The sequence below is a fragment of the Narcine bancroftii genome, chromosome 14 (genome assembly GCF_036971445.1).
Source record: "Narcine bancroftii isolate sNarBan1 chromosome 14, sNarBan1.hap1, whole genome shotgun sequence".
Lineage (NCBI taxonomy): Eukaryota > Metazoa > Chordata > Chondrichthyes > Torpediniformes > Narcinidae > Narcine > Narcine bancroftii.
The window spans coordinates 20,443,036-20,455,661 of NC_091482.1; the positions used below are offsets into that span (position 1 = coordinate 20,443,036).

General features: G+C 43.4%; 1 protein-coding gene across 1 annotated transcript in view; it reads right to left on the minus strand.

Moving 5' to 3' along the window:
- Window positions 1-6,734: 6,734 nt before the first annotated feature.
- castor2 (cytosolic arginine sensor for mTORC1 subunit 2) overlaps window positions 6,735-12,626 on the minus strand; it is a 148,570-nt gene continuing 142,678 nt past the window's right edge. Inside the window, exons 8-9 of the mRNA XM_069912134.1 lie at window positions 12,322-12,416; window positions 6,735-7,149 (exon numbers count right to left, since the gene is read on the minus strand). Of these exons, the coding sequence (XP_069768235.1) occupies window positions 7,084-7,149; window positions 12,322-12,416 (161 nt within the window). The 3' untranslated portion in view covers window positions 6,735-7,083. The remainder of the gene's footprint in view (window positions 7,150-12,321; window positions 12,417-12,626) is intronic.

Genomic DNA, 12,626 nt, shown 5'->3' on the forward strand with positions numbered 1-12,626 from the left:
ATGCTGACAGAAGCCAAATTACATTTTTACTGGGACTGGGAAAGAGAAGTAGCTCTCGTGCTCAGGTGAAATATCTCAGCAATACAGAGACCTTCAGGTAAAAAAAGCCCCTTCCTTTGTTGCACGAGGGACTGTAAAATGTTCATAAGTTGCGTTACTTGACTGCTGCCTCAGAGTCCCCCACTACTCATCCCTTTCTCTCGCCATCTCCAAGGTCCTAGCTGGAAACAAGCATGCAATCAAGGATGGTGCTTGGCAGACGCTTGATTATTTAAATGCTACAAATTCTGTGAGTCTAGAAAAGTGGGCTTCAGAGATTTGATGACCAGTTCCTTCTCTTTCCTCGCGCTTCTCCATTAGTGGCATAGAGCTTTAAAACATTCCTCTGAGCGGGCATGAAAAGGGAAATACAAATGTCACTTAACAGAATCCATAGGAATCTGCTCCTACAAATCAGATTAGCTGCATGAGAAGCTGTTATCAATGTCTTCCCCAGAGTGAAAGAGCTTGCAATGAAATGAGCACAGTACATTGGGTTGTGTGATTCCGTGCCACAACCACATGACTCCTCACATGAAGTGCTAAGGCCTTTCGATGACACTATCTGAGGACTCTTACCCAGCGTATACAATAGATTTGTAGGAATTAAAGGCTTCTTAATCAATTAAGGATTTTTCAGTTCTGAGGTGGAATCAATATTAGAATCATTCCCAACTCAAAACATTTTTTTTAACGTGACGGTGCCTCCTTCCCCAACCAGTGTTCATTGTCTGCTTTTCAAATATTATAGCACCTATAGGGTACATTGAGGAATGGTGGGCAAATCAAGACATTCAATGACTAAGTCCAGACAACTATAACCATTGCAACGTGCACCGAACTATTGGATAAAAGGAGGCAAGATGAACTGGTTCAAATGATTTGCTACACTGAAAGAAACCACTGAATTGGATAACAATTATCTGAGGTGTTACGACCAAAGTTAAGAAATAACCAAGTTAAAAGAGTGAGCATTCCACTTACTTCTAAAGCACGATTCTGGGACGTGAATATCCACTGAGCAACATAAAGTTATGTTATTAAGGTGTATTCAAAAAGGGGGAATGGGCCAGAAGGTCCTGTTTACCGTGGAGTATGTCTAAATTTAAAGCATGAACAACAGAATTTAGCCCCTCAATGCTGTCCCACCATTCAATCTGATCATGGGTGATCTGCTCCAGCCATCTCCCCACAGAGAATGAAGTTTTAACCCCGCAGCGAGGATTCATTAACAAATAAAGTGAATCATGTGTTGGGGATTCTCTTTCTTGTTATCGTTGGATTGGACATCTCTTCATCTGGAGTCAAATTCAACTCATTAAAATACAAAGGCAAAGAAATCTGATTCCACAGCTTTACAAATTGGGTGACGAGAGTGTTAAAAACAATTTCCGGTGGAGGAGAACACCTCCAGAGCGCTATGGCATATGCAGAGCACAGACCCACACCTATGAAAAGGTGCGATCATCTGCATCACAGCATGTAATAGCTGCAGTTAGAGGAAAATGAGATAAAAGCGAGCAATGATGCATTTATGCTGAGAGTTGATCGGGCTGGGTGTTCATTCTGGGTGGAGATCATTGTTTCTATGAGGCGTGTTCTGCACCTTTCCCCAGTGGCCACTCAGTTAGAAGGTATCGTTACGCGGGGAAATTAAAACAATGAATGGGAAACTGCAGTGAAATTAAAATTCTGAATGCCAATTACTGAAACAATAATCACCGTGTGCCCAAATGTTTTGGCATTACTCCATCCACAGATTCAAGCCAGTAAGACGGACTTCAGACTCTTAGATAACAAGTGCTGAACATGGATCCCATTCAGCTGCCGTCAAATTTACCCAGCTGAGCTCAGAAAGAGCAAATCAAGGCTGATGACAGTCTTACTGCAGTGCTCTAGTTACTGTCACAGATGATATTCTTATCGTGTTAAGATGGGCCATTTCCTCTAGCCTCTGGAAAGATTTTTTTTTGCCTTTAGACTGACTGACATACACCGTGAATAATAAATAGTCTGATTGAATCATGGCAGATAAGCCGAAAGTGTCACAGGCTTCATCTGTGTGGGGCAGTGAGAGTGAGAGAGAGAGAGAGAGAGAATATGAAGAAAGGAACATAAAATTTGCAAACTAGAGGTGAGGGAAGTGTGCAGCAGGTCACACTGGAAGACAATGTTACAGGTAGACTGGCCAGTTTTGATATAGACTGAAAGGCAAGTTAACTGTCTATTGAATCTGGAAGGCCACAACGAATCTAGACAGTTCCTCAAGCTTACGTCAGGCTTGTTACACCAATTCAGAAGATCAACGACATAGGCCCGCGTGTGAGTGGTCTGGTGAGTAAACAGGAAAGCCAGCGGTTGCCCAATGCGGGCTGAACACGACACAGTCGCTCAGTCTCTGTTTGGGTTTCTCCAATGGAGGAGCCCTGCCTTGTGAACACCAAGTGCAGTTCACTAGACTAGAAGAAGAGAGTGAATCCCTGCTTCACCTGTGTGGGCTCCTGGGTGATGGGAATAGTTGGTGGAGATGGAAGAGCAGGCCAGGGAATCACCAAAGGAACAGTTCCTTCCGAATGATGAAAGGGAAGGGGAATCTTATCCATGGTTTGTTATGTTCTTGGTGCACATCCTCCCTACCTGCTCCAATGAATCTATCAATCGGATGACCTCATTTGCAACTCTAGCCTCACCATATCAAATACGTCCTCACTCAATCTGTATTTTAAAATCAACCTGCTTTTATCTTTTTCCCCCCCGTTCTGGCTAAGGGTCTTCAACCTGAAACAATAATTGCCTCTCTTTCCGCACCTGCTGCCTGTTTGCGGCTCACAAGCAGCATATCGCTGCTCGTTTTTTTTCCCTTCAGAATTATATAGTTTTAAAATATTTAAAAATGTTTGATATAAAATTGTTCCCCTCAACAATCCTTCAGATTTAAGCTGCAATGAGACCCCAGAGCCTGCTGAAGAACTGAAAACTAGAGCGATTTATCTCATGGGACAATGAGAGATAGAAAGAACTGTGGAGAGCTCAATTTTAACAAAGGGCATCACAGTGTCCCTTCCCCGCTTAAATGTACTTGCTTCATATGGATGTGCTTGATCAGTCTCTCCTGCAAGGCTGTGTCTCTCACACTAGATGAAGCACTGCAGTTTTCAGTTCTGCAGGAGGCCAGCGAGAATATTCATCCGGCACCTACTGGGATTGGTAGATCCCAGATAAGTGTATTGTTCAGTTGATTGAGATTTGGAAAACTAACGGTGAGCCGCGCCGATTTTAAACATGTATTTTTTTAACCTATTTATTTTCCTCGATTTTTTTTGTTTTGCCGGTTGCTTGAATTCCAGGCATTTTTACTGTATATTCCATGAGGAATACAGTCAAAACTCCAGTCGAGAGGGTATCCCCTTAATATACAGTGATTGGTGAATGGTGAAAATCCCAAATAACCAGAGAGCAATTTTATGGGAATGACTGGATTAAAGGAAATGAAGACGATGAACAGAAATGATGCAACTTTGATGTGACATGCAAGACAATTATGGTTTTTAGACTAAAGCAGGTAACGGCTTTAAGGGATTTTGCACAGGAATTCTGAGTCCATTCCTGCCCCGCGGTTTATCCTGCAGGACCCCTACAACTTTCTGCAGTGTAAATCGTACCAGAAAAATGAGTTGACGATTGTCCACTCTACGGAATGTCCAACCCCCGGGACTGTTGCTCTCAGTCTAAAAAGGCGGCCAGCATGAACAATCGCACGGGCAGCAATTACGTTAATTTTTTTTTCCGCGACTTTCCCGACATGGCGCTCTAAACACCATAATCGTCAGAAAGACTTCTGAAAGGCATTCAAAATACTGGGAAAGCAGGTGAGTAATTTTGTTTTCAGAGCAAACCGAGAAGCCACAATCCTCCAGAATTCCATGGTTTTCTTTTATTATTGTGGCAAAGTTCGTGTTTATCGAGTCTGCAGCTGGGAAACAAAAGTTTACAAAATAACCTGCATGGAAGAAGTGCTAAATGGTTCAATCAGCCATGATTTCAACCAGCCCGGTTCACATAGGAACACTGTGTCGTCATTTTAAACTGCGCATGAAAACCACAACGGGGTCATTCTGACATTAATAAATCACACCGCAATTATTTGTAATAACCCCCTTTCAATGTTCAAGGAATAGAAGCTGATGGAAAATATTATGCTGCACTTCAGAGTATAGACCGCTTTGGTTGACGATGAACTAAGTAAATTTGGCACTAGCCTGACTTGTGACGAGGACTTTTCTTTGGCTACAATAGGCAGGTCAGTCAAAGCATCACACTGTGATCAGTAAAATCTTGTAGCTCTTACAGAAATGAGCAAGTCCACGGCAATCTGCGTTTTCACATTTAATTCCATTTTCTTGTGTTAGGACTTCTATAGCAAGCCTATGAATCCGCCTGAATGATATGGAAGAGGTTATGCCTTTGGCAGGGCTGTTCATCTGGAGGGAGGAAGGGTCGTGACGTTAATCTCAGATCTCAATCCGAAGCACGAGGAAGCCAGTGTCTACTTCAAGGGCTTATGAAGGCATCACTTAAGCCCTGGGATCAGGATTAGATGGTAAGATGAGAGGCATTAATATTTTGGAATGAATTTAGGAATTGATGTCAGTTAATTTATTGGAACAAGAAGATTCTTGACTAAGTTCATTTACTTTTGGTTGCCAATTCACACATTTCCAAATGAATACGTTCACCTCAGCATACACAGTACTCTGCAGCCTTGTGCCAATAACACTTGGAGCTAACAGCCGACAACTGCTTGATGGCAAAAATGAAAACTCAAGGGGGTCCATGAATATAGCACAGCCAATACGTCAATTTCAGCCAAGAAATTAGTTCTGGAGTCACTAGTTTGCAAACTTTCTTGCTACCACTGATTCAACAAGCAGCAGGAGTTAAAAATTCCCAACAAATTTTCCAGCAATGGTAAAATAACAGCATCTCTGAATAAGGATAAAACATCACATCTGTTAACCACACTTGAAGTAAATTAAAAATGCAGCCTAACAAACTAAAATCAATTGAAAGCAGACTGGGTTTGACTATTTCTTATTTTTGTAATATAACCTGGAGTGAAAAACACAAAGCTGGAGAACCTCAGCAGGTCAATTTATGTAGCAAAGGTAAAAATACATAACCAACGTTTCGGAATTGAGCCCTTCATCAAGGTATGGGAAAATGTTGGTGGGTGTCCGAATTGAAGAGTTGGGGGGGTGGGGGCAAGGGGTGGTCACTAAGGCAGGAGGTGATAGGTGGAGAAGGGAGGGAGGGCATAGCAGCGAGCAGGGGGAGGAGGGATAACCACTCGGTGAGTGGAGAGGGAAGGGGGTGGAGAGCGGAGGGAAAGAAGACAGGAGGAAGGGAAGGGAGGGCAGGTTAGCAGAAACCAGAGAGGTCAATGTTAATGCCAACCGGCTGTGCCCCCATCCCTTCTCCGCCTATTACCTCCTGCCTTTGTGAGAATGCTCCTCCCCTACACCTCCCCCCACCTTTACCTTTTTATTCAAGCACCTGCTGACATTTCTGATGAAGGCCCCAAGCCTGAAACATTGGTTATGTATCATTTTCTTTGACTTGCTGAAGTTTTCCAGCATTGTGTGTTTCCTTCAACCACAGTGTCTGCGCACGAAATATGACCTGAAGTCTAACACCACCTCAGCTTTGCAAATATTCCCCAATAAAGCAGACAGATGATAAAGCAGGCACCTCTGAGCGGCAGCTTTCAGGCTTTGCCATTGCCTCCTGGGACCGTATAACCCACCAATAATATTGTGGAATCTACAACTGCAAAGTTGTCTATTTCGCATTACAAATAAAGGAATGGGTACTTCCGGAGCACAAAATATTTACTTCACAGAATGTGTATGAATTACGTAGCAGATCAGGAAATAATGGAGGAAGGAAGTCAGCAGTATCAGAGAAAGACTATCCAGTTATCATTCAAGGGCTTTCAGGCACTGTGTGCAAATTAGTAAAACAAAATGTAAATAGCACTACATCCTCTCTGCTCCTTACCGGTGATACAGATTAAAGTATCAGGAAATGTAACTCTTGACAGAGAGGTAAAAGTGCCAGATTTGATGTTACCTATTAAAAGAAAAATCACTAACAGATGCCACCAATTGCAAAAAATACAATGAAAATGTTCACAGCTTTAATGTCTTCATATCTGGCAAAGGGAAATTAGGGCCAGACTTTACGAGATAAGTGAGGGGCTGAGCGATGAAAATGGCAGCTATGATGAACGCTTCAAGAGCACGCTTCATTGGGAGAACAAAAGACCAAATCACAGGCGTGTGCAAGGCTTGGGCTTTCTCTGGCTAGATTGAGAATTGAGGAGTCAGTAATAATGGTGCCACAACTGCACAGGTGACATTGTCCATTGACCTATGTCACATTGTCAGGTGGGGATCAAGCGGTCAGCGTTGAAAGCAAACAACCCAGCAAGTGAAATTTCCAGATGAAATAAAGAAAACATGCTATTGAACAAATAATAGCTGTCAGATCTGAGAACTGAAAAGAATTCCAACGTTATCCACGTGGTAAATCGCACCACGTGAACTTCCTCCATGTCTTGTCATCACATTCACCATCCCACAGATCAGGACACTCCCACACTCAATTAGCCATTCACCTTTCAACCACCCCCCCCCCACCCCCCAGGATCAACCTTACTACATTATGTATCTTAAACCGAACCCACACAATTCGCAGAAGTTAGTCAATCACCGCAGCTCCTTCACGGTGGAGGTGGGGCTGGTCTGGGGCTAGCTGTAAGTATCAGTAGAAAGTGGTTTGACTTTACCAGTACAATGTGACACGGCTCACACAAAGAACATAATGGCAACATTCACTTTGGGAATGACTTCAATAAGCCAACAGCTCGCGAAGGAAACACGCTCGCTGCCGTTTAACGAACACCCAAAGTACTCTTCTTCAAAATCTGGGCTCAGCTTCCAATACTGTGTGAGGGAGGAACAGCAGAGTATCTTGATTTCCCATCTAGTGCTTCTTGTTCTGGCTTACTTGAAGAGCGTTAATCACACTGTTGATATTTTCTTCAGGTACCTGGAACCAAACGAGAGATACAGGGGTGTCAGAAGCAGCACCACCAGGCTGAGGAACAACTTCTTCAGGATCAGTGAGGATGCTGAACGGCCAGAAGAACAGCTCACACTAACCTCACATTCACGCAACAAAATGCTCATTTGTTTACTGCATATATGAATACTTGTCCTGCATGTGTACTGTTTGTCTCTACGGGTGTTATGTCTAGCTGTGTGTCTGCTTGTTTTGCACCGAGGACTGGAGAACGCTGTTTCGTCAGGTTGTACTTGGTTGCAATCGGAAACTGTTATCTCTATTTAGTGGCTTGAAACCTTATCAAAGGATTTTAAAATCTGACCTATAACACTAGATGAATTTATAAGAGCCTTGTTTTTAATTCAGATTAGATATCACTGCTCCAGAAAGATTAGGAAGGCCTTCAGTTTTTGAAATGGCACCCAAGTTACTTGAAGTGCAACAGAGATTATAGGGCTCTAGAAAGAAAAAAAAAATTGAGCCCGGCTTTCAACTTGGTTCAACTGTGAAGCCACGTCTGATGGAAGTGTGTGGATGGAAAGTGGATGAAGGCGAGAGTTAAGGGGGGGTTGCCTGAAATTCAGTGTTCAAATTAGTGGGTAATAGGCACCTGGGCAAGTTACCATGAGGCACTTGGGACAATATTGCTATTAAGGGGATAAGGAATTAATTAAGCCCTTGTGGCTTTGTCCAAAGATGGGGAGTGGAGCATCAAGTTTTAACTAAAGCAAAATAACTAATTTACTAATCATGCCATATAATTTAGTGCAAATTGTTCATATCGTGAATGCCTATTTTCCCAAAATATCTTGTACAACCTTAATTTTAATCATAATTCAGTTATGGTTCCAATAAATTTATAGAATCTTGCAGGACAGTTCAGGCCCTTCTGCCCATGACCAATATAAACCTATTTAACAAACTAAACATAATTAAATAGGACTTGTGGTAGATTTTATAACACTATACGTATGCAAAGAAATCCCAGTACAACATTTATCATAACCCTTGCTTGTCTTTGTAACTCTGGTTGAGCAAACCCACCATGTGCCCATCCTTGCTGTCCAGGAAGCTTGGCTACTGAAGTGGCAGAGCAAACAATAAAATTCGCCTCCAGATCCGAGTACAGGTTGTTCTACAACTATACAAACTCCTTGTGATACCACACCTGGGCTACGGTGAGCAATTCTGGGCAACAAACCTGAAGAAAGATATTGGAGGGAGTGGAAGTAGTGTGCTCAGTACTGGGCCACCTCATTACATAAAGGACGTGGAAACTTTGGAGAGGATGCAGAGGAGATTTACCAGGATGTTGCCTGGATTAGAGAGCGTGTCTTCTGAGGCAAAGTTAAGAAACCCAGGGCTTTCCTCTTGAAGCGATGAGAGGTGACTTAATAGAGGTCTACAATTATGAGAGGCATAGGTAGGGTGGACATCCAGAACATCTTTCCAGGGGAGACCATGGCAAATATCTGTACAAGGTGACAGGAGTAAAGTTTAGTGGAGACATCAGGGGCTAAATCTTTTGTTACACAGAGGGTAGTGGGTGCCTGCAATGCTTTGCCAGGAGTGGTTGTGGAGGTTGTTATGATAGGGTCTTTTAACAGACTCTTAGATAAGCACATGGATGCAAGATAAGTAGAGGATTACAGATGTGAGGGAGGGAATGCTTAGTTTGTTAAGGAGGTTTATAAAGACCACACAACATTGTGGGCCGAAGGGCCTAATGTTCCATGTCCTATAAATTTATTTGAACCATAACTGAATTATGATAAAATTAAGTGTATTATTTCCTGGAATTTAAGAGGTTTCGGGAAAATATGATCAAAATTCTCAACATACTAAAGAGAATTAGTAGGGTGAATAGAAAAAGATTATTTTTCGATGTTGGGAAGAATATCATTAGGGCATAATCCAGGGTTCTGTTCCGAGGCTTTGGTCAGGCAGTCAGCTCATGCTAGCAGCTATTTTTCATGGCTGTCAATGGGAATCCACTGATCCTCTGGAGATGAAAGCGATGGAAACTCCATCTGGTTCTCTGTACAGGCCCAATGAATGCCCAGCACGTGTTTAAACGGCCCGGAGGACAGGACCAGCATTGCTTTTCTTTCCACTGGAGAACTCACAGAGGTTTGTGCTTATTATGCAGTGTCCAGGCTTGAGGGTTGTGGGTTCAGGGGGAAGCAGGGGAGGGGCCCAGGGCACATAATAACTACCCCTCCCCGCTGAGGAGAACCCCCTACAAGGTAGGAAGGACAACAGCAGCAGAGCAGCGCGGGGCTTGGTGGCCTAAGACTCCATAGCAAGCTGCAGGCTGCTGGAGATTAGCTCATGGGAACCAGGTATTGGGACTGTGGTCTGTGACGGCGGTGATGGTGAGCAGGGCTCCCAAAGGGGGCCTGGGCACTGGAGCTTCCTAATCGTATTATGGGTTCGGAATCAGGGACCGCGGAGGGTGACTTGGATGCCTGAAGCTCATCTTCAGATTTACTGTCAGAGAACCTACATGACATCACACACATCACTGAGATTCTTTTTTCCTTTTTACCATTAATTAGTAGTGCAAAAAAAATGTACACAGCGCAAACATGTAAACAAAGAACAGTAAACAGATAATGAATGTAAAGAAACTGACTGCAATACAGAGAGAATAAAAAGAAAATCAATAAAGTGCAAAAGTATGAGTCCTTAAATGAGTCTCTTGTTGATGAATCTGACGGTGGAGGGCGAGCAGCTGTACTCGATAGTGGGGAGGGTTTTGCCTGTGATGTCCTGGGCTGTGTCCACTACCTTCTGGAGGGCTTTACAATCGGGGGTATTGGTGTCCCCATACCAGACCATGATGCAGCCCACTTTGCACCACACCTCTGTAGAAATTTGCCAGGGTTTCTGGTGTCATACCAAACCTCTGTAAACTCCTGCGGAAGTGGAGGCGCTAGAACAGACACGAGGCCGTGCATCTAGAGGATCTATGGAAATGATGTCTTTGAAGGGACTCTCTTTTTCTTATCCTTCCATTCTTGATAGAGGCACTGGACTAGTTTACGGGCCAACAAAGTAAACACTTTTTGCCCATTTGTGCACTTGGCAATAAAGGAAGCTTGAACTTCAGGAGTTAGGTATTTCACTCTACAACAAACAAAAATCTTAGGTGTGCAATGTAGAAAGAAACAACTTGGGGGCAATTACATTTCGAGTCGACTATCTTTAATTTATGAGGTCATGAGGATCTACCGCACAGAAACATGCCCTTCGGCCTAACTTATACATGCTGACCCAGCTAAGCAATGCCTGCATTTGAACCTCTAAGCCTTTCCTGTCCACGCACCCAATTAAATGTCTTTTGAACGTTACAACTGTCTCCATCACTATCACTTCCTCTGGGAGCTTGTTCCACATAACCCACCACCGTCTGTGTGAAGAAGATGCCCCTCTCGTCCATTTAAATCTTTCCCGTCACCTTAAATCTATGCTTTCCACTTTGAGATTGCACTGTCCCGGGAAAAAGCCTGTGGCTATTTACCTTACCTATGTCGCTTATAATTTTATAACTGTATGGTTTCCCCTATGCTGCAGGGAGAAAAGTCTCAGGTTCTCCTTATAATTCAAGCCCACCAGTCCTGGAAACCTTCTCGTGGTGCACTGGCCGAGGTTGGGACAGGTCTAAATTTGAGCATATTGCTTCTGAGGTAAAGGACGCAAAGTTTGCAAGGCCCTTGAGAGTCTGCTGCTGAGAGATGCTGATGTTAAGAGTAACCTGGCTGTGGTGCCAGACTCCCTCCCTGCTTGGTGGCGTGCCCATCTCCAGCCAGCTCCGTGAGATTGCTCTCTGGAAGAAATGACCGACACAAGAGACTGTTGATGCTGGAATTTAAAGCAAAAGGACAACAGGTCGGCTGGAGGAATTTAGCAGGTGGCAGAAAAAGAACGGTCAATGCTTCAGGGAAGCCTCTGGGTTCTCGGCCGTAATAAAGGGTTCTGAATCGTTGACCATTCTTTTTCTCCCACTGATTCTGCTCGACCCACCGAGTTCCTCTAGCAGATTGTTTTTGGCCCTGTACAGCTCAGGCGAGAAGGAAAAACATAACAGGAAAGAGAGTATAAAGACGACAGCAGGTCCTGGTTACCGAGACATTGTCATCCCTGTTACCCTTCTGTGGACGATGCAATATTGACCGCTCCCACTAACCATCCAAAGACTCTCATAATTCGTGAAACAATATTAATTTGTATCAACGAATGCTTGTCCTGCAAATGCTATGTCTGGTCGGTTGGGGGAGGCGGGGTGGTGTGTGTGTGACTTGCCCCAAGGACCGGAGAATGCTGTTTCGCTGGGTGGTACTTGTGCAATCAGATAACAATAAACTTGACTCGATTTGTAAATTTCACTCAAATGTCGAACTGATGGTACAAATGCATTTATGAAGGTTTTTTTTCTCTCTCTTTTGAATTAGTCAGGTTTTATTTTTTTTTAAATGCTGGTTACTTAGAATAGGAAAAGTTTACTGGACAAGCAAAACCAAAAATAAAGTCAAGACCGCTGGCCACGAATGAGGACTCAGCTTTCCTTAAAAGAATAATTGAGCTTGCGGAACTGGAAAACGTTGGCTTTTAATGGGGTGACTCTATCAGGGGCACTATCCACAGAGCTGCAGTGTGGAGCAGAGCAGGATGTGGACAGGGGACAATATTTTGCACAATCTGCAGGCGGGGTCACAGTTCAACAGGTTTGCACTCAAAAGGGGAAGGAAAAAGAGCAAACACTGCAAGAAAATTTTTTAAAAAGTAGTGTGCAACGTTGGGCTCTTCAGCTTTCCACTTTATCAGGCTTGAAACAATTAGCAATAATCAATCTACTGATAAGTCACTCTCAGTATCAAGGGGTACTGAGGCAGACAGTGTTCATGAAAACAGAAAGACAAACAACATTTTCTACTAATGAACTGGTGGTTATGGTTTACTAGATTAACCTTATTCTGTAACATCAGCTCACATTCAGCAAGTGAGTTCTTGAGAGCCTCACTGGACCCATGAGGCAGTGTGGAAGAATAAATAGCTTCAACAACTAACAGTCATGCAAAGTGATGGGCTTTACTTCTCTTACAAAAGTGACATTGCTCTCTGTGGTTTTGTGGCCAATCCTGCTTTGGAACTTACCAGGGCATGGTCGAACTTAAAGGTACTGATGTAGTATGCAGGGATATCAGCCGCAGCTAGAGGTTCTGCAATTTGAGCCACGATCCCACATTCATCTGGTGGCAGAAGTTCAGATCGGTTCAACATTCAGTTCTGAGTAAAATATCAGCAGAAAGCACAGTGTAGTAAAATCCCAAAGTCCAGAAACCTGGACCAGCCGAGATTCAGGATTTCTCAAAAATTCTCAAACTTGTTTAAATTTAGCGGGTTTTTCCGTGCATGCAGTGGTCATGGAAAAGAACAAATATCTATTTATTTGGGTTTTT